This window comes from Protopterus annectens, chromosome 2.part1 (genome assembly GCF_019279795.1).
Source record: "Protopterus annectens isolate FY-2018-M chromosome 2.part1, PAN1.0, whole genome shotgun sequence".
Classification (NCBI taxonomy): Eukaryota; Metazoa; Chordata; order Ceratodontiformes; family Protopteridae; genus Protopterus; species Protopterus annectens.
Window position 1 is genome coordinate 345680658 of NC_056729.1, and position 27461 is coordinate 345708118.

The 27461-nt window shown below is 46.0% G+C and overlaps 1 protein-coding gene across 1 annotated transcript in view; it reads left to right on the forward strand.

Annotated features, from left to right (window-relative positions):
* The window catches only part of DHX15 (DEAH-box helicase 15), a 1215680-nt gene that overhangs the window by 388987 nt on the left and 799232 nt on the right, over positions 1–27461 (forward strand). Inside the window, exons 5-6 of the mRNA XM_044062183.1 lie at positions 7967–8011; positions 14987–15018. Coding sequence (XP_043918118.1) covers positions 7967–8011; positions 14987–15018 — 77 coding nt within the window. The remainder of the gene's footprint in view (positions 1–7966; positions 8012–14986; positions 15019–27461) is intronic.

Consider the following 27461-nt stretch of genomic DNA (forward strand, 5'->3'; position numbering starts at 1 on the left):
TCCCCCTCCTTGGGACCTCAACTATGTGTTAGAGAAGCTTACGCTACCTCCCTTTGAGCCAGCCAGTAAGGCCTCCTTAAAGAATTGCACCTGGAAAACCGTCCTGCTGGTGGGTCTTACCTCAGCCAGGAGAGTATCCGAACTACAAGCCCTGATGGCTACACCAGCTTTTCTAGTTTTTCACAGACAGGGTTACTCTCAGGACAAATCTGTCCTTCATACCCAAAGTTGTCTGACAGGTCCATAAATCAGACCATTCTGCTACTGGTTTTCTTCCCCCAATCTACAGGGAGACAGCGAAGCGAGTGCTGCATTCTTTGAATGTGCATAGACCAATTGGATTTTACCTGCACAACACCAAGGCTTTCAAACAGACAGACCAGCTATTCATTTACTTTCATCTCAGAGCCCTGGGTAGGACAGTTACCAAGCAGACCATTTCTACTTGGATTTCAAAAGCAGTTACCTTTTGCTACCAGTTTCATGGCAAGACCCTGCAAGGTGCAGTAAAAGCTCATTCCACTAGAGCAATGGCATCTTCAGAAGCCTTCTTCAAGGTTTTGGATACCCCTTTCCATTCTGGAAGCTGCCACTTGGACATCTGTCCACACCTTCACCAAACACTACAAGCTTGACTTCATCTCCATGTCCAGAGCAGGTTTTGCCAGGGCTATCCTGCATGTATTTCTGGAATTGCTTCTAGACCACCACCCTAACCTCAGTGAGCTTTGGCACTCACCCATATGCAGAATACTGCAACATGGGAATAGAAGGACATAGAACAGTTGTGTAAAATCTTACGTAACCATAGATGTCCTTCCTCTTTCATGTTGCAGTATTCCTTTCCACCCACCTTCTCCTCTCATCTGCTGCATTCTTCCCTTTCTGGATGGCAATGATATATACCATTGCCGTTACAGGACTGGCTCCGAATGGGGCTACTCTTCTGAGGGCTGGTGCGTGCCGACATCACTTTATGGCCCATGTTCCTCCGGCTTGCCTAACGTCTGACACTGTAGAGGGAATGAAAGCTTTTGAATACTGGCTATATACGTATGTGAGACTGAAGGGATAAACCCATATGCAGAATAATGCAACATGGAAGAGAAAGACCTCTGTGGTTATGGTAAGATTTTACACAACTGCAAGGTAGAAGATTTTTCTAACTACCATAGCGATATGGTGGTCAAAGGAGAATACAAGTAGTAGAGGTTGCGACCTGACTGCACTTCTGCGAAGTGCAACTTGTAGATTGTTTTTCATATTAATATTGCATGTGAAGTTCAATCTTGCTGTTCATTCTTACATATGGGTTTGGAGCCGATCCTCTGCTCTGAGTCTGCCTACTACAAAGCTTGAGGTCTTCAGACAGCTCGAGGCAAAGTCCCTATCCCATGATGCACCTTTAGTTACCTCAGATCTAGTTTGCCACTGCAATAGATCGGAGGTTCCTTGCACAGCTCGGGCCAGTATAGTTTGTTTTCTGATATTATCCAGCTAAATTATTTCTGTAGATATTTAGAGTTCGTCTTTAATATTTATAGCTTTTATAGCTTATTAGTAACTATATTTCTTCTCTTTTTGGCCTTCGTTTTTTCTATTAGGCCTGTAATATTCGCTTTCCCTTTAGTGTGCCTTTACAATATTATATATAGCTTATTTAGAGTAGTTTGAATAAGTAGCTGGTGTGTGTGCTTTTTGTAGAGTGACAGCTTAGTCACAGGATATTCAGCCCATTTGTTGTCTAGTGCGTATTGTACTAGTTTAACCTTGCTAATTGTTGGGGTGTGTCCAGTCTTTTTTGTAGTACAATAAATTTCTGGATACTGTATATTTGATTATGGCTGACCAGAAGAAAGATGAGCATCCCAAGTCAGGCTTTAAAAAGTATCCAAAATGTGGACAGAAGATGTCTGTGACAGTCACATAAATTGCGTGCATGGTCTAGGAGCCTTGCACTTACAGGAAAGCTGCTCCATTTGCCATTCTTTCTTCCAGAGCTCTTCAGGAGAGAAAGAAACTTCATAGATAGAGGACTTCTGAAACAGTCTCTTTTCAGGAAGCTTTGAGTGACCAGGATAAGTCTAGTAAGTCTTCAAAGTCTTCCAAGGCTGCTGCTTCTTCGAAAGCAAAAAAATCGAAGAAACCAAAAACCATTGACGTTTGCTCCACAGCCCTCAGAGCTGAGCGTCTTCTCTTTTCGGAGTCTGTCCCCAGTCCTGGAACCGGTGTCCGAAGTACTAAAGTCTCTGATTCGTCAGTCAGTGCCTCCATTCATTCATTCATTCATCTTGGTCCTCGAGCAGCTATCTGATTTAGAAGTGGATCATGTGGTGCAGAAGTTGCTACATGCACCGGCATTTGCAAAATTCAATTGGCTCCGACGACAGTGGTTTCGGAACCAAAGATTATGCCATCAACTTCCTTTCCTCCTCTGGGCCATACCGGTCCTTTGGAGCTGCAGGAGTCTATCCTGATGACTGTTTTGCCTTCGGAGCCGATGCCTGATGTTCATAGTGTTTCACTGTTGCAGTCATTACACGTGGGTTATCTTGCTGGCAGGCTACCCACAGTCGGCCTGAATTCCAAAGTCTTGATCCGGCGTCGGTTGCTGTCGCCTCTTCCCTGACGTCAGTGCGCCAGGGGTATAAAAGATGCAGCCAATGCCATTTTCTTCAGTATTTCCTGCCATGAGGAGCCTGAAGCAAAAGCAGTTTGCAAGCGCCGGTTGGCCGACTCCTGAGATTTTCGAAATTGAATTTCAGATCCGAAGTCTTCAGTAAAGCTAAGTACCCCGTTGGGGAAACTTTATTGCTCCAGACCGATGTCAGAAAAAGTTAACAATTGTATTTCTTGTGGGAAGCAAATACCTCATAAGGATTTTCACTCTTACTGTATTCCTTGCCTAGGCCCTGACCATGACGTTGCTAGTTGTCGGTTTTGCGCTAGATTTAACCAACGCACTGTTAAGCGTCTGTATGATTTTGCTTTTCATTACTTTGGCTGAAGGTTTAACTACATAATGCCGTCGGAACAGCCGAAGACCAGAGTTCATAAGAAAACACTAAGAAAAGGGCAGGCATCCGTGGTCCAACACCGACGATGAAGCCTCTTCTAGGCCATTCGCCGGTGCTCAGTGAGGCGCTTTCGCAGCCCCTGACACCTGCTACCTCACAGCCACAGGCCGCCTCCGACTCCCACGTGGAGACTACTAGGCCTCTGGATACTCAAGGTATTGGGCCTTCAAAAACTAATCCCTCAGACTGGTCCGGAGCTGCTGAGCAGGCATCGGCTTCTGAGGGTGTTTTCAGACCTACACAGCTTTATATCAAGCCAACTTCAGCATGAAAGACAGACTAGAACAGTTTTAAAGACAAGGAAACAAGTACAGCATTCTCCACAGACTTCCATGCCTAAGAAACTGAGGCTCAAAATGGCCGAAGACCTAATTACTTTGATCAGGAGCTCCCATCCCCCTCCTGATAAGAGGCCTAGGCAAGACCCTGAATATGATTCCTCTGATCAGGTTTCCATTGCCTCTGACTCCTCTTCAGAACAGGGATACTCTGTTCCTCCCTATGAGGATTCTGATGCTGAAGAATCTATTCCTTCAGCTTCTCCTCCTGACGATTACTCATTTGGGGAAACCTTGCATACCATGAGGGAGCATTTCCACTGGGAGAGCCAAGATTATTCAGATTCTAAGAAAAGGCTCAGAGATCAGAGACTTTATTTTACTTCCTCAGCACAGACCTCTTGCTATTCATCCTGTTCTAGACATTGTAGATGATGTCTTTTCAGAGTCCGGCCTGTCTCCCGACTCTTTACCTCCTTCACCTGTTAAGCCTGACAGATGCTACAGGGTTCCAGATTCTCATAAATTTCTATATGAAAACCCTGCTGCTGACCCAGAAACTATTTCACAGGGTCCCTAAGGGGTCAAAGCTGTTACTGCAAAAAACCCTGTCCCCTCAGATAGAGATTCTAGGGCACTGGACAGATGGGGGAAAGAAGTTTACACTTCTGCTACCTTGGCTGTAAGGGCTTTAAATTGTCAGTTTCATATGCTAAAATATCAGCAATATTTAAAGTCTCTGTTAAAACTAAAAATGTTGACAAATTCTGAATGTGCTGAGAACAAGGAATTGCAGGATTTATTGCATGCAGCTGAACAAGTGGGAAAACATACTTTGCAATGTGGTTATGATTCACTGGAGGCCTCTTGCAGGGCCGATTGTAACAGGCTCGGTCATTAGAAGGCATGCTTGTTTAAAAGAACAGACTCTGCCTGATCATGTTATAGCAAAATTATTGGATGCTCCATTACAGCATGATACTTGGTTTGCTGCTAAGGCAGAAGAGGTGTTGAAAAAAATGGAGGATAACGCTAAATCTATGCAGACAGTGAAGGATTTCTTACAGGTGCAGCCACCCAGATTTAACAGGAACTGGCCTTCGAAGTATTGGTCCTTTCCCGTGTCAGGCAGGCCACAAAGAGGCAGATACAGATGCCCTAGAGGCAGGCAACAGCCCTAAGGCTCATACAGGCCCAAACAGTGGGGTGCTTCTACCTCCAAAAGCGGAGAAAACAAATCACAGCCATATACGAAACAGTCCCAATGACTTCTGTGCGCCAATGCCAAGCATTTATCTTTTGGCAGCACTCTTAGGGAGAAAGCTAGCACTTTTTTCACAAAATTGGCACAATTACCCAGGACAAATTGGTCTTAAATATAGTCTGTCAGGGCTACAGGTTCCACTTTCACACCCTTCCAAAGGCAAAAGGTATACCAGACCTGCCACACAATCAATGGGCAGAGGCACAAAACCAAGTTTCATCCCTCATGGACATGAGGGCTATTCATCCAGTGCCGCAACAAGAGCAGGGACAAGGATTTTACTCAAGACTTTTCTTAGTACCAAGAAAGGACAAAGCATGGAGACCGATTCTGGACCGGTCTGTTGTAAATACGTTTCTGGACGTTCCGAAATTCAAAATGTTGACTCTGCAGCAGCTTCTGCCCATGCTGGGCAAGAAGGCTTGGCTTGTAACTTTGGACCTCAGAGGCATACCTGCACGTCCCAATCAGACAATCTTGCAGAAGATAACTCAGATTCATAGCTGGCTCAAAGCACACTACCAATTCTCTGCACTGCCCTTTGGCTTATCTACTGCGCCCAGGGTCTTCACAAAATGCCTGGCACCAGTAATTGCATTTTGCAGACAAAAAGGAATTAAAATATATCCCTACTTGGACGACTGCCTTTTTCAAGCAGAGGCCAAAGACATTCTACTAAAGCATCTGGCGTTTGTAAAAAGGTTACTAATTTGCCTAGGGTACACAGTAAACGAAAAGAAATCAAAACTAGTACCCTCTCAAGAGATAATATTCCTAGGTGTAAGCTTAAATACAACTGCCCAGATGGCTTATCTCATGCCAGTCAAACAAAGGCATCTAACTTCTTACTTCGAAAACATGGCAACAAAGACCCAGTTATCTGCAAGAAAAATTTTGCAGGCTCTGGACTACATGGCCTCCTGCATTCTGCTAATTCCATATGCAAGACTGCATATGAGGAAACTACAATGGTACCTAAAAAGTGTTTGGACTCGCATTGCCACAGCCTAGAATCATTAATTTCCCTCATTCTTTGCCTACAACAGGAGTTTCGATGGTGGGCACAGGCCTGTCACCACAACAAGGGACAGCCATTCACTTTACCCACAGCCAGGCAAACACTAACAACAGATGCATCAGATTATGCCTGGGGGGCCAATATGGCAGGAACATGTATCAATCAAAAAGAGATGCTAGCTGTACAAAATACCCTGACAGTCTTCAATGGCCTATTTCATCCAGGACAGCTGCTGATGAAGACAGACAACACAGTCATGTGGTATATAAACAAGCAGGGGGTACACATTCCTACCCCTCTGCAGACAAGCCATGATTTTGTGGAACACAGCATTGACTTACCAAGTACACCTGCAAGCACAATTCCTGCCAGGAAAAACAAATGCTCTGGCAGACGAGCTAAGCAGAAACCTCATGGACCCTCACGAGTGGAAACTAGATCCACAAATTTTCAACATAACAAGGAAATGGGGATGCCCAGACATGATTCTTTTTGCCTCCCCTCACAACTGCCAACTTCAGAGATTCTACACAAGTGCTTATCACAAACAAGCATGGAAAGTGGATGCCCTGTCATTCAGCTGGAACAACCTTACAGTAACATGCCTTTCCTCCACTGCCTCTCCTCCCCAAGGTACTCCTAAAGGTCAGACAAGAGAAGCCAGAAATGATACTGATTGCCTCGGATTGGCCACGCCAACACTGGTACCCAATCCTAAGGAGCTTGTCCCAAGGCCCAGCCTGGACATTGCCTCAAATTCCTCCTTTACTGACCCAACAAAACAATCAGATCCTGCACAGCCAACTCGGAACCCTAAATCTAGCTGCATGGAGGATACTGTAAGCATTCAGAATACACCTCTCTCTAAAGCGGTTATGGATGTTATTTTGGAGGCCAGGAGGCCCAGCAGCAGAAAGTCTTATGCAGAAAAATGGAAGAGATTCTGTGCTTGGATCCAGGCACAAGGAATTGACACGCTTTTTCCAAATATTCCTCAGATTTTACAATATCTAACAGAGATGCTGGACAAAGGCCTATCCTTATCAATTAAGATCCATGCCTCTGCCATTTCAGCTCATTACAATACAGACCCACCTATTTTTTCATATCCATTGCTTAGGCAGTTCCTCAGGGGGACCAAGAAAATAAGACCTCCAAGGAGAGCACCAGTACCTGCATGGGGCTTCAATTTTGTCTTGGAAAAACTCACAATGCCTCCTTTTGAGCCAGCCAATACAGCTGTCATAAAATTCTTATCATGGAAAACAGCTCTGCTGCTTAGCAATAACTTCAGCAAGAAGAGTCTCAGAGTTATAGGCATTAATGGCTGTGGAACCTTGTATTATCTTCCATGCGGACAGGGTTTCTCTACTGACAAACCCAACATTTATGCCTAAGGTAGTGTCCAGTGTGGCTCTTAACCAAACCATTCATTTGCCTACATTTTACCCAAACCTGCAGAATAAAGGGTAGAGACTTCTGCATTCTTTGGACATACACAGACCGCTATGCTTTTACTTGGACAAAACTAAAGCTTTCAGGAAGACTGAGCAACTTTTAGTGTCCTATGCTGCAGGATCACAAGGAAAGGCCATCTCAAAGCAGACTATTTCAACATGGATAGGACACTGCATTCGATTCTGCTATTCACAACATGGTAAATCAGTGCCTAAGGGCATTAGACCACATTCTACCAGGGCAGCAGCTACCTCAGCAGCTTTCCTCAGAGGAGTACCAACCAAGGATATTTTGGAGGCTGCAACTTGGACTTCAGTGCACACTTTTACTAAGCACTACCACTTGCCTCTTTACTCTAAATCCAGAGCAGGCTTTGCCACTGCAGTCTTGCCGAGCCTTATAGCTACTCCTAATTCTGTTTAGACCCAGCCACCCAACCTCAGCTTTGGGATTCAACCCAAGTGTAATGACTGCAACAGTGAAACACTATGAACATATTGCAGTTGTTTACCTACCAGAAATGTAGATGTTAGTGTATTCACTGTTGCAGTCCAGGTTACACACCCACCATCCCCCTTTCTTTGTTGGGACTTATCTGTACTTCTCTATCCTATACAACCTAAGTGGTGTATTTGCTTGTAGATGAAGGTATTGTTGTTTTAGTGCATGCTTTTATTAGCAGTGTTTTTTAGCCTACCCTTTTGGGGGCACCTGACATCTGGGGCAAGAAAAACTGAAGAAAATGGTGTCTGCTGCATCTTTTATACCCCTGGCACACTGATGTCAGGGAAGAGGCGACAGCAACCGACGCCGCACCAAGACTTTGGAATTCAGGCCGACTGCGGGTAGCCTGCCAGCAGGATAACCCAAGTGTAATGACTGCAACTGTGAATACATTCAAATATCTACATTTATGGTAGGTATACAACTGTACTTTCCAGTACCATCGGTTCTGTTTGCTCAGACTTCCTCTGTGCCTAACGAGGAGTCTTGGAGCCTACACTCTCAGGTTGGGTCCAGGGAGGATAGTTGGACTGACTTTACCTCAGGGCCTCTGCTCCATCTGCTTTCGAGCCCACTGTCCAGGTGCCGAGGGGATCAATGGATGTTCATCATGCATACAGCTGCAGTCATAACAGATGGGTTCTCCTGCCGTCAGGCGGGTCCTCGGTCGGCCGAATTCCAAAGTCTAGGTCCGGTGTCGGTTGTCGTCAGTGTGACAGGGGTATAAAAGAACCAGCCGACACCATTTTCTTCAGTCTTTCTTGCCGCGCGGTGCCCGAAGCAGAAGCAGTTCGCAAGTACCGGTCGGAACTCCTGAGATAACGAAAAATTTGGAACCGAAGTCTTCTTAAAAGCTAAGTACCCCAATGGGGAAACTTTTTCTTGCCTCAGACCGATGTCAGACAAAGTTAATAATTGTATTTCTTGTGGGAAACAAATACCGCATAAGGATTTCCATTCCCTCGGTATACCTTGTTTAGGCCCAGACCGCGACGTCTCGGTCTGTCGCTTTTGTGCTGCGTTCAAACACACTAAGCGTTGGGTGGAGTTCGCCCAGCATTATTTTGGGAAAGCATTTAACTACACTATGTCGTCGGATACTCCGACTCCGGTTTTGTCTAAAAAAACGCAAAGACAAGGACCGACACTCGAGGTCCGCGGCCTCTACCGACACCATGCCAAAGCCGTCTACACGTGCTCCGGTTCTCAGCGAGGCGCCTACGCAGCCCCTGATTACCGACGACACATCTTTGGCGGTGTCTCCTGTACCAGAGGTCACAGGCACCTCGGCCCACACCCAGACTAGAGATACCGAAGCCACGCTTGGCGTTGAAACACAGAATGTGGACAGGTCCACCTCCACTCAAGGTGTCTTCAGACCTTCCTTTTCTTTCTCCATCAAGGCTTTCACCAAGTCTAAAGCTACCATGCACCCTAAGAGACCAGCTACACAGAGCCCATCTCCAGGCCCCATGCCTAAGAAACAGATGCTTAAAATGGCTGAGCTTTTAATTACCCTAATCAGAGGTTCTCCGCCACCTCCGGACAAAAGACCCATAGTGGAGGAAGATTCCCCCTCCTCTGATCAGGGCTCCATTATTTCAGAGCACTCTGATTATCAGGAACAGTCATACTCCCCTTTTGAAGACTCTGATGCAGAGGAATCTATTCCTTCTGTATCCCCCCCCCCCCTGAGGATTACTCATTTGGTGAAACTCTGCATACCTTAAGGGAACACTTCCACTGGGAAGGCCAGGATTATTCAGATTCCAAGAAAAGACTCAGGGAATTTCTTTTGTTACCCCAGCACAGGCCTCTGGCTATACCTCCTGTCCTGGACATCTTAAATGATGTCTACTCGGAGGCCTGCCTTAACCCGGACTCTCTTGCTCCAGCTCCAGTTAAGCCTGACAGGTACTACAAGGTTCCTGACTCGCACCAATTTCTATACAAAAGCCATGCTGCTGACCTAGAAACCATCTCACAGGGACCCAAGGGAGTTAAGGCCTCCATTGCCAAAAACCCATTGCCTTCTGAGAGAGATTCCAGATCCTTAGAAAGGTGGGGAAAAAAGGTATATATCTCTGCTACCTTATCCATGAGGGCCTTAAACTGTCAGTTTCATATGCTAAAATACCAACAGTTTCTGTTATCTCAATTGAAAAGTAAAATGTCACAACCTGAGCAACCAGATATGAAGGAGTTGCAGGATTTGATGCATAGTGCAGAACAAGTGGGTAAACATACCTTACAATGTGGTTTTGATGCTCTAGAGGCCTCATGTAGAGCTGCTGTTACAGGCTCAGTCATACGCAGGCATGCCTGGCTCAAGGAACAAGCCTTGCCTGATCATGTCAAAGCTAAATTACTAGACGCCCCTCTTCAAAAGGATGTACTGTTTGGGGCAAATGCTGAGGAAGTATTACGGAAAATGGAGGAAAAGGCTAAATCAATGCAGACTGTGAAAGAATTTCTGCAGGTTCAACCCCCACGTTTTAGTAGAAATTGGCCTTCCAAAAACTGGTCCTTTCCTGCCACAGACAGACCCCAAAGAGGCAGATACAGGCGCCCGAGGGGCAGAGGACAAACACAAGGCTCGTACAGAGGCAGACAATGGCAAGCTCCTACACAAAGAGGTGGTGAGGACAGCTCGCAATCTTTCAGAAAGCAAAACCAATTACTTTCCCCTTTGCATGCCAACCAGGTCTCAAATGGCAGCCCCCTTAGCAGGAAAGCTGGCACTATTCTCAAAAAATTGGCATAGTCACAAAGGACAAATGGATCCTGAACATTATAAACAGAGGTTACAAATTCCATTTTCATACCCTTCCAAAAATGAAAGGCATGCCAAACCTGCCACACAATCAAAGGGCAGAGGCACAAAAGCAAATTTCAGATCTTATAAACATGAAAGCTATTCAAGAGGTACCTACACACGAACAAGGTCAAGGTTTTTATTCCAGGCTATTTCTGGTGCCAATGAAGGGAAAAGATTGGAGACCTACTTTGGATCTTTTCATCCTAAACGCATTCCTACTCGTACCAAAATTCAAGATGCTCACTCTACAGCAACTTCTTCCTATGCTGGGCAAGGAGTATTGGCTGGTAACATTGGACCTCAAGGAGGCATACCTGCATGTCCCAATCAGACAGAATTGCAGAAGATACCTCAGATTTCTTGCAGGTTCAACCCATTTACAATTCTCTGCATTGCCCTTTGGTTTATCTACTGTGCCCAGAGTATTCACGAAATGCTTGGCATCAGTAATTGCCTACTGCAGACTTCAAGGGATACAAATATACCCTTATTTGGACGACTGCCTGATCCAAGCGGACAGCAAGCACATTCGTCTGAAACATCTGGCTTATGTAATAATGTTATTAACCTCTCTAGGATACACAGTCAACAAAGAGAAATCAAGACTAATACCCTCTTGGAAGATAATTTTCCTGGGTGCCAATTTGGACACAAACACCCAGATGGCCTACCTCACGCCAGAGAAGCAGGGGCAACTAATTCAATATTTCAGAACATTGGCAAATTGCACCAGGCTGACTGCAATAAAAATCCTGCAGGCTCTGGGATTCATGGCATCCTGCATCTTACTAATCCCATGTGCAAAGCTGCATATGAGAAAACTACAATGGTACGTAAAAAACATATGGTTTCAACACAGCCACAGTTTGGAAACAATAATACCACTAATTCCATGTCTGCAAAAGGAATTTCTGTGGTGGGCTCAAGCATGCCAAACAAACACAGGTCTTCCATTCAGCAAGCCTCAAGCAAATCAAGTCATCACAACAGACGCCTCGGACTACGCCTGGGGGGGGGGCGCGCATGACAGACCGGTGCATTCAGGGCAAATGGACCCAAAAAGAAAAGCACCTTCACATCAATCAAAAAGAAATGCTAACAGTGATAAATGCTATTACAGCTTTCAAGGACCTTCTACAACCAGGTCAGCTATTGTTAAGAACAGACAACACCACAGTTATGTGGTACATAAGCAGGGAGGAACACATTCTTATCCCCTATGCAGACTGGCCATGTCACTTTGGAACATGGCCATGGACTTACAAATGGAACTACAAGCACAGTACTTGCCAGGCAAGGAAAACACGCTGGCAGACAACCTAAGCAGGAATATGACAGATCCACACGAATGGAAGTTGCATCCAAAAGTTTTTACAGAAATAATCCAAGAATGGGGAAGGCCAGACATAGATCTCTTTGCATCCCACAAAAATCATCAATTGACAAAATTCTGCTCAAGGATCTTCCATCCAAAGGCTTGGAGAGTGGACGCTCTTTCAGTTGGACATCAATGACAGTTTATACCTTCCCACCTCTTCCTCTGCTGCCCAAAGTCCTATTGAAGACCAGAGCAGACAGACCAAAGGTGATCCTCATTGCTCCGGACTGGCCAAGGCAACACTGGTACCCACTCCTGAGGAGCCTGACGCATTCCCCACCATGGACCCTGCCTCTAATGCCGCCTCTTCTGACTCAGCACAGCTTCAAAACTCTTCACAGTCAGCTGAAAACACTCAATCTAGCCACATGGAAGATTCCTTAGCATCGCAGCAGGCCCTGCTCTCCAAGGAGGTGCAGGATGTCATTTTGGAGGCCAGAAGGCCATCATCTAGAAAAGCTTACTCTGCAAAATGGAAACATTTTTGTGTTTGGCATGAGAAAAAGGGCCAGTGCCCTGGAAAACTGAATTTACCTCAAATACTACAATATTTGGATGAACTGCTAAGCAGTGGACTTTCGTTCTCCTCCATCAAAATCCATGCCTCAGCCATTTCTGCAGAATACAACGCTGATCCACCTTTATTCTCTCACCCTCTGTTAAGACAGTTCCTCAGAGGGGCTAAGAATTTAAGACCTCCAAGAAAACAACCAATACCTGCTTGGGATCTTAATTTCATTCTGGAAAAACTGACTTTGCCTCCCTTTGAGCCAGCTGCCTCATCAGATTTACAATATTTGTCCTGGAAAACAGCTTTCCTTCTGGCTATCACTTCAGCTCGTAGAGTTTCAGAACTTCAGGCTCTTATGGCTGTCCAGCCTTTTATCTTCCATCAGGACGGAGTTTCATTACGTACCAACCCGTCCTTTATGCCTAAAGTGGTATCCAGGGTAGCTTTAAATCATGCCATACATTTACCTACTTTTTATCCTAATCCTCAAAACAAAGGGGAGAGATTACTGCATTCCTTGGACATCCACAGACAACTACGTTATTTGGACAGAACAAAATTTTCAGAAAATCAGAACAGCTTTTTGTGGCCTATGCGGTAGGAGCTCAAGGAAAGTCAATATCCAAACAGACAATCTCAAAATGGATAGCCCACTGCATACGCTTTTTCCTATTCCTTTCATGGCAAAACTGTACCTACAGGCATTACAACTCATTCTACCAGGGCCACAGCCACCTCTGCAGCCTTCCTCAGAGGAGTTCCTACCAAGGATATTTTAGAAGCAGCCACTTGGAGTTCTGTGCATACCTTCTCTAAGCACTACAACCTACCATTATACTCCAAATCTAGAGCAGGCTTTGCTACTGCAGTCTTGCAGGGCATTTTGGCTCCTCCTAGCTCCACCTAGTGCCTACCACCCCTTTCTTAGCTTTGGGATTCTACCCATCTGTTATGACTGCAGCTGTATGCCCGATGAACATAGTACAGTTTTGTACCTACCGTAAATGTAGATGTTCGAGTGCTACTACAGCTGCAGTCCAGGTTTCCCTCCCTCCTTCCCCTCTAGGGGTCTTCTTTTATAGTGTATTTGCTTGCAACTACTGGTCTTGGATTATATTGCATTGCATTATTACATAATTTTATGTATTGCCTTCCTTCTGGGGGCACCTGACATCTGGGGCAAGAAAAACTGAAAAAAATGGCGTCTGCTGGTTCTTTTATACCCCTGTCGCACTGACGTCAGGGAAGAAGCGACGACAACCGACGCCGGACCTAGACTTTGGAATTCAGCCGACCGAGGACCCGCCTGACGGCAGGAGAACCCATCTGTTATGACTGCAGCTGTATTAGCACTCGAACATCTACATTTATGGTAGGTACAAAACTGTACTTTCCTTCAGATTCAGCGCCCCCTTATCGGAGCAGAGATGCCTTTGAAGCTATGAGGAGAGTGATGTCTCCCAAGACATCTACAACTTCAGGTCCATCTACCTCCTCCCCAAAAGCGCCTGTGTCCACTTCTGCCTCACAGATCCTTTTGAAGCATAGAGACCCTGAGCCTCAGCATCCACTGGGTGGTACCTGCTCTTCCGAGACTTCACCAGAAGTTCCCACTGATGAGGTTCCCGGAAAGAGAATTTGCAAGGAGGACAGACTCCCCACAGGAGTCTCACGTCCAACACCGACTTAGAGGAATCAGAAGGGTCCCCTTCTGAAAATATCGAATTTGCTGAGATATTAGAAATCCCTAGGCAGAGGGGTGGCTGGAAGTCCAGCAACTCTACTGAAGATGAGTCATTTCTCCTGAAGGCTTTCGGGTCTCAACCGTCCACCTATTGGGCGTCTTCACCCTTCGATGAGCTCATGGAGTTTCCAGACACCATGGAGCCTGTCCCTAGGAGGTCCAGTAAATGTATTTTTGCCCCCCCCCCCCAGAAGTCTTTCCTCACCAAGGGAGTGCCAGTTGATGCCATGGTGGTGGGCGGCAGCCACCAAAAAGATGTCAGAAACTTCTTCTATCCATCCTCCTAACAGAGAGTCTAGGATCATGGATAGATACGGGAAGCGCACATACAGTTCAGTGACTTTTTGTCATGCGTTCACTGAAGTATCTCCCTCATTTTACAAGACTACAGAGAGACCTCAAAGAGCTTGGAGATGCTCTTCAGGGTACAGTAGCTGTGGGAGCTTCAGACAAAGTCGCCTGCCAGCTTGCTACCCTCAGTTCCATAGTGAACCCCATGCGTCTCATTTCACATGCAGCTGATGGAGTGAGTAGTGCAGCGGGTACAGGAATTGCTCTCTGGAGACATTCCTGAATGCGCTTGTGTTCCTTGGCGGAGCCCTTTAAGTCATTCTGTGTCAACACCCCTTTTGATGGCTTGTCCCTTTTCAGGCCCAAAGTTAAAGAAACTTTGACCAGGTTGAGCAGGAAGGAAAGACTCTTTTGCCATTGGAGTCCATTTTTTCACCCATACCAGACCCTACCTCGAGGGTCAAAAGGGAGGAAAGATGTGTTTCTGAAAAGCCTAAGGAGCCTTTCTGTATACACTTGGTGAAATCCCTGTCCAGGGGCAGAGGAGAGGCTATAATGGAAGACGCGCCCTCTGGTCAGAGGGGGTCTGCAAAATCAGGGCGACAGAGACCAGTTGGGAATCCCTACCAGCGCTCCTGAAAGGAGGCCCAACTGTCCTGCTCTGGAGGCAGTTGGGGGTCACTTATCTTTGTAGCCAGACACCTGGCTCAAAATAAATGACAACTGGGTACAAAGTGTAGATCCGAAGTAGTTTACTTCATTTGGTCTTCAACCTGTGGGATACCGGATATGTATCTGATCCACGCCTGTAACTTTACTAGCATCTGCTCCGAGCTCTAAGCTCCTCACCTTACCCGTAATACACCTCCACTACCTTCCAATCCCTAGATCTCTCTTGCCGCGGCTAGCTGAAGCATCATGATCTCCAGAGCTCCGGGTAGTAAGTGAGCTTAAAGTCTTTCTCCTTTACTGTAGTTAGATAAGTGATAGTGTAGGATGTTCGTGTTTCACTGTTGCAGTCATTACAATTGGGTTATCCTGCTGGCAGGCTACCTGCATTCGGTCTGAGTTCCAAAGTCTAGGTCCGGCGTCAGTTGCTGTCACGACGTCAGAACTCCAGGGGTATAAAAGATGCAGCCGACTCCACTTTCTCCAGTCTTTCTTGCCGCACGGTGCCCGAAGCAAAAGCAGTTCGCAAGTGCCAGTCGGCCAACTCCTGTGATTTTCAAATTCGAATTTCAGATCTGAAGTCTTCATTAAAGCGAAGTACCCCGTTGGGGAAACTTTTTTTCTTGCTCCAGACCAATGTCAGAAAAAGTTAATTGTATTTCTTGTGGGAAGCAAATACCTCATAAGGATTTTCATTTTTACTGTATTCCTTGCCTAGGCCCTGACCACGACGTTGCTAGTTGTCGGTTTTATGCTAGATTTAACCAACACACTGTTAAGCATCGGTGCAATTTTGCATTTCCTTACTTTGGCAGAAGATTCAGTTATACAATGCCATCGGATCAGCTGACTACCGAAGTTTATAAAAAGCGCAAAGAAAAAAAAATGGACAGGCATCCGAGGTCCAAAACAGACGACGAGGCTACCATTAGGCCTTTCGCCGGTTCTCAGTGAGGTGCTTTCAACAGCCTCTGACGCCCGCTACCTCAGAGCCACAGGCCGCTTACGACTCCCACGTGGAGCCGACTAGGCCTCTGGAAACTCAAGGCACTGGACACTCAAACTATTCCCTCAGATGGGTCCGGAGCCGCTGAGCAGGCATCGGCTTCTGAGGGTGATGTCCTTCAAGGATGCATCTGCAGTCATAACATATGGGTTGTCCTGCCTCAGGCAGCCCTTCGGTCAGCCGGATTCCAAAGTCTGGGTCTGGCCTCGGCTGATGTTGCACTTTCCCCGACTTCATCAGAGCTCCTGGGGTATAAAGGCATCAGCCGACGCCATTTTCTTCAGTCTTTCTTGCCGCGTGGTGCCCGAAGCAGAAGCTGTTCGCAAGTGCCGGTCGGTCAGATCCAGAGATTTCAGCTACCGAAGACTTCGAAAAAAGCTAAGTACCCCGTTGGGGACTCTTTCTTGCCTCAGCCGATGTCAGACAAAGTAAATAATTGTTTAACTTGTGGGAAACAAATACCTCATAAGGATTTACATTCTTACTGCCTTCCTTGCTTAGGCCCAGACCACGACATATCAGCTTGTTTAGCCTGTGCCTCCTTCAACCGACGGACTCTTAGACGTCGGTCGGAGTTTGCAGAAGAATTTGTTGGGGCCAATTTTGCATATAAAATGCAGTCGGAGACTCCGACTTCGCATTTAGTGAAAAAACGGAAGGACAAGGACAGACACTCGCGGCCCGTGGTTTCGGCTGAAACCACGGTAAAGCCTACCGCGAGTGTCTCTGTTTTGGCCAAAACAGAGTCCTCGGAGATTCCTTCTTCCGAAACCATTCAACTGACCACCGTGGCCCGGGAGCCCCCGGCTGAGTCGGCTACCGAACTACCTACCGAAACCAGTGTCCAGGAAATGTCCGGCACCATCCCTTTGGACATTTCTACTCCTGCACGCGGGGAAGCTAGGCCCCTTGCTTCCATGTCCATTAAGGCCTTTTCTAGGGCTAAAGCTGCTAAACTTTCTAAAGCTTTGCCTCCCAAGACTACCTCTAGTTCCCAGATCATAAGCCTTGCAGAAGACCTTATTTCTTTAATTAGGGGTTCACAATCTCACCCAGACAGGGCCTCTCAACCTCCACCAGACAAAAGGCCCAGGACTGACCCCTCTCACCCACACTCTTCAGATGAGTCCACGGATGGCTCTGAGTTGTCAGACCACCAGGAGGAGGCTTATTCGCCCTATGAGGATTCTGATGCTGAAGAATGTATTCCTTCGGCCTCCCCTCCTGAAGAGTTTTCCTTTGGTGAGACTCTACACTCCATGAGAGAGCATTTTCAATGGCAAGGCCAGGAATTCTCTGATTCTAGAAAAAGATTAAGGACCTTTTTACACCTGCCTCAACATCGGCCCTTAGCTATACCTCCTGTTCTGAATGTAATTGACGATGTGTACAATGATGTCAGTACAGCACCTGATACTCTCCCTCCGGCCCCTGCCAAGCCTGATAGATACTACAGGGTCCCGGATTCCCATTACCGTCTGTGTAAAGCACATTCTGCAGACCCAGAAACTATTTCTCAGGGCCCTAAAGGGGTTGCAGCCGCCACAGCTAAAAATCCTCTACCCTCTGAAAGAGAGTCTAGAGCTTTAGAGAGATGGGGAAAGAAGGTATACACTTCTGTAACTCTTTGTCAGGGCATTAAATTGTCAATTTCATATGGTACAGTACCAAGAGTATTTATTAGATGAACTGAATAAGAAACTTTCATCTCCTGAACCCCTTGACCGTAAATCCCTGCAGCAGCTATGACTGGGGCAGTCATTCGTAGGCATGCCTGGCTGAAGGAACAATCTCTGCCAGACCATGTTAAAGCTAAACTCCTGGATGCTCCAATGGAGAAACAAAATTTATTTGGCTCCTCTGCTCAGGAGGTCTTAAAAAAGTTTGAAGAAAAGGCAAAATCTGTGCAAACAGTTAAGGATTTCCTGCAAGTACAGCCACCTAGATTCAGCAGAAACTGGCCTACTAAGAATTGGTCCTTTCCAGATTCGGACAGAGCCCAGAGAGGCAGGAACAGACGCCCTAGAGGCAGAGACCAATCGAAGGGCTCCTACAGAGGCAGTCAGTGGCAGCCTGCCAACCAGAGAAGTAGTGCAACAAAAGCAACAATTACTACTACACCAGGACAGGCTCAATGACTTTATTCTGATTCCGCCTACCAGGGATCAACTGGAAGCACCCTTGGGCAGAAAGCTGGCTTTATTCTCAAAAAACTGGCATTATATTACAAGGGACACATGGACACTGCAAATAATAGACAAAGGATACAGGTTCCACTTCCACACTTTGCCAAAAAGACACGGAATGCCAAACCTACCACCAAATCAGAGGCTTTAAGGCAGATCAACAACTTGCTTCAAATGAAAGCTATAGAAAAGGTACCACTTTCAGAACAAGGCCAAGAATTTTACTCAAGACTATTTCTTGTACCAAGAAAAGAAAATCAATGGAGGCCTATTCTCGACCTGTCCGCACTAAATACTTATCTCATTGTCCCAAAATTCAAGATGCTGACCCTACAGCAACTTCTTCCCATGCTGGGCAAGGAGTCTTGGCTGGTGACTCTAGATCTCAAGGAGGCATACCTGCACGTCCCTATTCGACCAAGTTGCAGAAGACACTTCAGATTTCTTGCAGGATCAGAGCATTATCAATTCTCGGCATTGCCCTTTGGCTTATCTACTGCGCCCAGAGTATTCACAAAATGCCTGGCATCAGTAATTGCACACTGCAGACTTCAGGGGATTCAGATCTACCCATACCTGGACTGCCTTATACAAGCGGACAACAAGAAAAATTTGATAAAGGACTTGGCTTATGCCATCCACCTGCTACAGGCCTTGGGATACACAGTCAACATCCAAAAGTCAAGACTTGTGCCATCCCAAAGAATAACCTTTTTGGGTGCAGATCTGGACACAACCACCCAAATGGTTTTTCTCACAGAAGAAAAACAAAAACAACTTCCAGATTACTTCATGATGCTGACAAGACGAACTCAGCTTACTGCAAGGAAAATCCTGCAGGCCCTGGGTTACATGGCATCCTGCATAATTCTGATACCACAGGCCAGGCTGCATATGAGAAAATTACAATGGTACCTCAGGAGTGTATGGTCTCAACACAGTCAGTCTAGAAGCTTTGATACCAGTCATTCCTTGCCTTCAAAAGGAATTTCTGTGGTGGGCTCAGGCCTGCCAGTCCAACAGATGGTTGCCTTTCAACAAACCAAAAACAAAACAAACCATCACCACGGACGCATCAGACCAAGGATGGGGAGCACACATGGAGGGCAAATGTATCCAAGGCCTATGGTCTCAAAGGTCAGCTACGCATGCACATAAATCAAAAGGAAATGCTGGCAGTGATGCATGCAATTGAGGCTTTCAAACCTTTCCTCCATCAAGGCCACCTGCTAATAAGGACAGACAACACCACGGTCATGTGGTACATAAACAAGCAGGGGGCCACACACTCCTACCCTCTCTGCCGACTGGCTATGAATCTATGGGAACTATGCCTGAACCTCAATATCCAACTACAGTCCCAGTTCGTGCCAGGGAAAGAGAATACACTGGCAGACAGCTTAAGCAGAACTACCATGGATGCACACGAATGGATGCTGCACCCAGACATCTTCCAACTCCTCATAGCAAAGGAATTGGGAATGCCGGAGATGGATCTGTTCGCCTCCCCTCTCAACCATCAACTGAAGACATATTCTGCTCAAGGACATAACATCCACAAGCTTGGAGGGTTGACTCTCTTTCAGCTGGAAAGCTCTAAAAGTATATGCCTTCCCACCTCTCCCATTAATGTACAAGGTTCTACTGAAGATCAGGGAGGAGCAGCCAAGAGAGATTCTGATAGCTCCAGACTGGCCAAGGCAACACTGGTACCCATTATTGAGAAGCCTGTCTCGGGCAAAACCATGGCCTCCCCCTATGGCCTCTTCTTCTGACGCAGAACAGGTTCAAGATTATGCATCCCAACTTGAAAACATTACAGCTAACTGCCTGGAAAATTCCTTAAATCACAAACAAGAGGCCTTATCACAGAGAATGAAGGACATCATCTTGGAAGCTCGCAGGCCTTCCACAAGGAAGACATACTCAGCTAAATTGAAAAGATTTCTCATTTGGAACACATCAAAAGGCTCAGATGTGACAGTGGCAAACATGACACATATTCTGGAATACTTAGCAGAATTGTTCCACAATGGCCTGTCCTATTCTTCCATTAAGATTCATGCCTCAGCAATTTCAGCAGAATACAATGTGGATCCACCTATCTTCTCACACCCTCTCCTCAGGCAATTTCTGAGAGGGATCAAAAATATTAAACCTCCAAGAAAACCCCCTCTACCCGCCTGAGATCTCAACTTTGTGTTGGAGAAACTAACACTTCCTCCATTTGAACCAGCAGCATCAGCGGTTCTACAGTTTCTGTCTTGGAAAACTGCATTCCTTCTGGCAATAACTTCAGCAAGAAGAGTATCTGAGTTACAAGCGTTAATGGCAGTACAGCCATTTCTTATCTTCCATCAGGACAGAGTTTCACTAAGAACCAATCCTACTTTTATGCCAAAGGTGGTATCTAGGGTATCCTTGAACCAAGCTATTCACTTGCCTACGTTCTTCCCAAATCCACAGAATAGAGGGGAAAAACTTCTGCACACCCTGGATATACACAGACAACTACGCTACTACTTGGACAGAACTAAAACTAGCAGAAAAACTGACCAACTATTTGTAGCATATGCTACTGGGGTGTAAGGAAAAGCAATTTCCAAACAGACAATTTCAAAATGTATAGGAAATTGCATTCGATTTTGTTACTCCTTTCATGGAAAGACAGTTCCTGAAAACATCAGGCCTCATTCCACAAGGGCCACAGCCACCACTACAGCCTTCCTACGAGGGGTGGCTACCAGCTGCTACTTGGAGCCCCGTGCATACATTTGCCAAACATTACAATCTACCTTTATACTCCAGATCCAGAGCAGGTTTTGCTACTGCAGTCCTGCGGGGGGATATTAACTACACCATCATTTTCTTAGTTCCTCCTCCCCAAGATTGGCTATGGTATTCTACCCATATGTTATGACTGCAGATGCATCCTTGAAGGACATAGTACAGTTTTGTATCTACCATAAATGTAGATGTCCAATAGGTATGCATCTGCAGTCAGGTTTACCCTCCCTCCTACCCCTCAGTGGTATTCCTAGGGTACTTACCCCTCTTTTAGCTAGCTGGGGGAATCTATTATGGTGTATTTGTTTGTATATACATGTATATTATTGTATAGGTTTGCAAATGTTTGGAACCTTTTTTGCATTTATCCACATTTAGCCTTCCTAGAGGGCACCTGGCATCTGGGGCAAGAAAAACTGAGGAAAATGGCGTCGGCTGATGCTTTTATACCCCAGACGCTCTGACGTCGGGGAAAGTGCGACATCAGCCGAGGCCAGACCCAGACTTTGGAATCCGGCCGACCGAAGGGCTGCCTGAGGCAGGACAACCCATATGTTATGACTGCAGATGCATACCTATCGGACATCTACATTTATGGTAGGTACAAAACTGTACTTTTCCATTTCTTCTGATTCCTCTTCTGAACAGGAATATTCCCTTCCTCCCTATGAGGATTCCGATGCTGAAGAATCTATCCCTTCAGCCTCTCCTCCTGAGGATTATTCTTTTGGTGAGACTCTGCATACTATGAGGGAGCATTTCCATTGGGAGAGCCAAGATTACTTGGAATCCAAAAAAAGGCTCAGGGACTTCCTTTTATTACCCCAGCACAGGCCCCTGGCTATTCCTCCTGTTTTACATTGTAGATGTATTCTCAGTCCGGTCTGTCTCCTGACTCTCTACCACCAGCTCCTGTTAAGCCAGACAGATACTACAGGGTTCCTGATTCTCATAAATTTCTTTACAAAAACCCTGCTGCTGACCCAGAAACTATTTCTCAGGGTCCCAAGGGGGTCAAGGCTTCCACTGCAAAAAACCCTATCCCCTCTGATAGGGATTCAAGGGCCCTGGACAGATGGGGAAAAAGATTTATACTTCAGCTAACTTGGCTGTAAGAACTTTAAATTGTCAGGTTCATATGCTTAAATGTCAGCAATATCTTATGTCACAGCTTAAACAGAAAATGTTGACAAATTCAGAATGTGCTGAAAACAAAGAAATGCAGGATTTATTGCATGCAGCTGAACAAGTGGGAAAGCATACTTTGCAATGTGGTTTTGATACTCTAGAGGCCTCCTGCAGGGCCGCAGTTACAGGTTCTGTCATTAGGAGGCATGCTTGGTTAAAAGAACAGAATCTGCCCGATCATGTTAAAGCAAAGCTATTAGATGCTCCATTACACCATACCTTGTTTGGTGTTAAAGCAGAAGAGGTGTTGAAGAAAATGGGGACAAAGCTAAATCTATGCAAACAGTAATGGATTTCTTACAGGTACAGCCTCCCACATTTAGCAGGAACTGGCTTACAAAGAATTGGTCCTTTCCAGTGTCAGGCCACAGAGAAGCAGATACAGACGCCCCAGAGGCAGATCACAGCCCCAAGGCTCATACAGGTCTAAACAATGGGGTACTTCTACCTCCAAAAGCGGAGAGGAAAAATCACAGCCATACAGGAAACAGTCTCAATGACTTTCCTCTGCCAGCACCAAGCACTTATCTTCTGGCAGCTCTTTTGTGGGGAAAACTAGCACTTTTTTCACAAAATTGGTACATGGTCACCCAGGACAAATGGGTCTTAAATATTGCTACAGGTTCCAGTTTCGCACCCTGCAAGGCCAAACGGCATGCCAGACCTGCCACGCAATCAGTGGGCAGAGGCACAAATACAAGTTTCTTCCCTCATGGACATGAAGGCCATTCAGCAAGTACCACAGCAAGAGCAGGGACAAGGATTTTACTCCAGGCTATTCTTGGTACCCAGAAAGGACAAAGCCTGGAGACCAATACTGGACCTGTCTATCCTATACACATTCCGGGATATTCCAAAATTCAAAATGTTAAATCTGCAGCAGCTTCTGCCCATGCTGGGCAAGAAGGCTTGGCTTGTGACTTTAGACCTAAAAGAGGCATACCTGCATGTCCCAATCAGACAATCATGCAGAAGATACCTCAGATTTATAGCTGGCTCAATGCATAACCAATTCTCTGCACTGCCCTTTGGCTTATCTACTATGCCCAGGGTCTTCACAAAATGCCTGGCACCAGTAATTGCATTTTGCAGACAGAGGAAGACAAATATATCCTTACTTGGACGACTGCCTTATTCAAGCAGAGAACAAGGACATCCTACTACAACATCTGGCATTCGTAAAAAGATTACTAACGGGTCTAGGGTACACAGTAAATGAAAGGAAATCAAAGCTCGTACCCTCTCAAGAGATCATATTCCTGGGTGCAAGCTTAAATACAACTGCCCAGATGGCTTCTCACGCCAGACAAACGCAGACAACTGACTACTGACTTCAAAATATTGGCAACAAAGACTCAATTGTCTGCAAGAAGAATTCTGCAGGCTTTGGGCTTCATGGCATCCTGCTAATTCCATATGCAAGACTGCATATGAGGAAACTTCAGTGGTATCTGAAAAGTGTTTGGACTCAACATTGCCACAGTCTGGAAACAATAATTACCCTCATTCCCTGCCTGCAACAGGAGTTTCGATGGTGGGCAAAAGCCTGTCACCTCAACACGGGACAACCATTCACCTTACCCACAGCCAGTGAGACATTGACAACAGATGCATCAGATTATGCCTGGGGGGCCCACATGGCAGGAAGATGTATTCAGGGCACATGGCCCGCAAGTCAAATGCATCTGCATATCAATCAAAAAGAGATGCTAGCTGTTCAGAATGCCCTGACAGCCTTCAAGGATCAACTTCATCCAGGACAACTATTAATAAAGACTGACAATACTACAGTCATGTGGTACATAAACAAGCAGGGGGCACGCATTCCTACCCCCTCTGCAGACTAGCTATGAACCTGTGGGACACAGCACTGACTTACCAAGTACATCTGCAAGCACAATTCCTGCCAGAAAGGATAAATACTCTGGCAGATGAACTAAGCAGAAACCTTATGGATCCCCACGAGTGGAAATTGGATCCACAAGACTTAAGCATGATAACAAGGAACTGAGGATGCCCGGACATAGACCTATTTCCTCCCCTCACAACTGCCAACTACAAAGATTCTGCACAAGGACTTATCACAAGCAAGCATGGAAAGTGGATGCTCTGTCTTTCAGCTGGAAAAACCTAACAGTATATGCTTTTCCTCTTCTGCCTGTCCTCCCCAAGGTACTCATAAAGGTCAGACAAGAGAAGCCAAAAATGATACTGATTGCCCCAGACTGGCCCCGCCAGCACTGGTACCCAATCCTAAAGAGGTTGTCTCAATGCCCAGCTTGGACATTACCTCAAATTCCTCATTTATTGACCCAGCAAGACAGTCAGATACTGCACAGCCAACTCACTGCCTTAAACCTGGCAGTAGCCATTCAAGACACACCTCTCTCAAAAGCAGTGATGGATGTTATTTTTGAGGCCGGGAGGCCTAGCACCAGAAAATCTTATGCAGAAAAATGGAAGAGATTCTGTGCTTGGAACCAGGCATTAGGTATTGACACGACTGTTCCAAATATTCCTCAGATTTTGCAATATTTAACTGAGATGCTGGATAAAGGCCTTTCCTTTTCATCAATTAAAATTCATGCCTCTGCCATTTCAGCTCATTACAATACAGAACCACTTATTTTTTTCTCATCCATTGCCAAGGCAATACCTCAGAGGGGCCAAAAACATAAGACCTCCAAGGAGAGCACCAATATCTGCTTGGGACCTTGACTATGTCTTGGAAAAACTCACACTGCCTCCGTTTGAGCCAGCCTCTGCAGCTGATATAAAATTCTTATCCTGGAAAACAGCTCTGCTCCTAGCAATAACCTCCGCTAGACGAGTCTGAGTTACAGGCACTCATGGCCTTGGAACCTTTTATCATTTTCCATCCTGACAGGGTTTCTCTAAGGACAAACCCTACATTTATGCGTAAGGTAGTGTCCAGTGTGGCCCTTAACCAAACAATTCATTTGCCTACCTTTTACCCAAATCGACAGAATAAGGGTGAAAGACTTCTGCATTCTTTGGACATTCACAGGCAGCTGCGCTTCTTTTTGGACAAAACCAAAGCTTTCAAAAAGACTGAACAACTTCTGGTGGCATATGCTGCAGAATCACAAGGAAAGCCTATATCAAAACAGACTATTTCAAAGTGGATGGGCCACTGCATTCGTTTCTGCTATTCACAGCATGGCAAATCAGTGCTTAAGGGCATTAGGTCACATTCAACCAGAGCAGCAGCCACTTCAGCAGCCTTCCTCAGAGGAGTACCAACCAAAGACATCTTAGAGGCTGCAACTTGGAGTTCAGTGCATACTTTTACAAAGCACTATCACTTACCTCTCTACTCTAAATCCAGGGCAGGCTTTGCCACTGCAGATGTCCTTCATGGATGCATCTGCAGTCATAACAAGTGGGTTGTCCTGTCGTCAGGCAGCCCTGCAGTCGGCCGGATTCCAAAGTCCGGGTCCGCTGATGTCGCACTCCACCCGACGTCATCTCTGTTGGTCTCGGTATAAAAGCATCAGCCACGCCATTTTCCTCAGTCTTTCTTGTCGGCGGCTCAAGCAGAAGCTGTTCGCAAGTGCCGGTCGGTCGGATCCAGAGATTACTTCTACGAATACTATCAAGACTTCTAAAGCTAAGTACCCGTTGGGGACTCTTTCTTGCCTCAGCCGATGTCAGAAAAGTTAACAATTGTTTAACCTGTGGGAAACAAATACCTCATAAAGATTTCCACTCTTACTGTCTGCCTTGTTTAGGCCCAGCCCACGACGTAGCAGCCTGTTCGCCTGTGCCTCTTTCAACCGACAACGCTAGGGCGCCGGTCGGAGTTTGCAGAACAGTTTTTCGGTACTGATTTTGCGTACATTATGCCGCCGGATCCTCCGACTACCCAATCTTCAAAAACCGCAAAGATAAAGACCGACACTCGGGTCCGCGGTTTCGCCGAAACCACGGTAAAGCAAACCTCGGTTTCGCCGAAACCGAAAACTGATCAAAGCACAGCTGAACCTATTGTTACTACTGCGGCCCCTGCTACAACTCTTGAATCGACCTCAGAATTTTTACCCACTACGGTGGTTGACTTATCACCCACCATCCCTTGGATGTCTCTACCCCAGCACGTGGTGCTGCTAGGCCTCCAGCAGCCATGTCCATTAAGGCCTTCGCCAGGGCTAAAGCAGCCAAGACTACTAAATCAGTGCCTGTTAAACCCCCCCACATCCAGGCCCTCTTCTAGTTCTCAAATGCTTTGGCAGAAGATTTAATTTCTTTAATTAGAGGATCTCAATCTCACCCAGACAGGGCCTCTCAGCCCCCAGAGAAGAGACCTAGGGCAGAGCCCCCTGAGCCAGTGTCTTCTGATGATTCTGCTGATGAATCAGACATAACTGACCAGCCAGAGGCTCCCTTCTAATTTTGAAGATTCTGATGCTGAAGAATCCATTCCTGCTGCTTCCCCACCAGAAGAATTCTCCTTTGGGGAAACCTTGCATGCCATGAGAACAGTTCCAATGGCAGCAACAGGATTTTTCAGACTCCAGAAAAAGACTTAGAACCTTTCTGCACCTCCCACAGCACAGGCCCTTAGCTATACCTCCTGTTCTATCTGTGGTGGATGATGCTTTTAATGATGTTTGCTCGCCGCTCCAGATTCTTTACCCCCAGCCCCTGCCAAACCAGACAGATTTTACAGGGTGCCAGATACTCATCACCACCTTTACAAGGCCACACTTGCAGACCCAGAAACTATATCCCAGGGTCCCAAGGCAGTAGCCGACCACAGCTAAAACCCTATTCCTTCTGAAAGGGAAGCAAGGTCATTAGACAGATGGGGTAAAAGGTCTACACTTCAGCTACTCTCTCAGCTAGAGCTTTAAACTGTGAGTTTCACATGATACAATACCAAGAGTTTATGCTTGATCAGTTAACTAAAGAACTAACCACTGATGAATCTCTTGATAAGAAATATGTATTAGAGATGGTAAATAACATACAACAGGTTAGCAACCATTCCTTAAAATGTGGCTATGATGCACTGGAGGCTTCATTTAGATCAGCCATGACAGGCACAGTGATAAGAAGGCATGCATGGCTAAAGGAACAAGCTTTACCGGATCATGTTAAAGCCAAGTTGCTAGATGCTCCTATGGACAAGACAAGTTTGTTTGGTACACCTGCCCAGCAGGTTATGAAGAAAATGGAAGAAAAGGCAAAATCTGTTCAAACTGTTAAAGATTTCTTGCAGGTTCAACCAAGGTTTAGCAGGAACTGGCCTGCCAAAATTGGT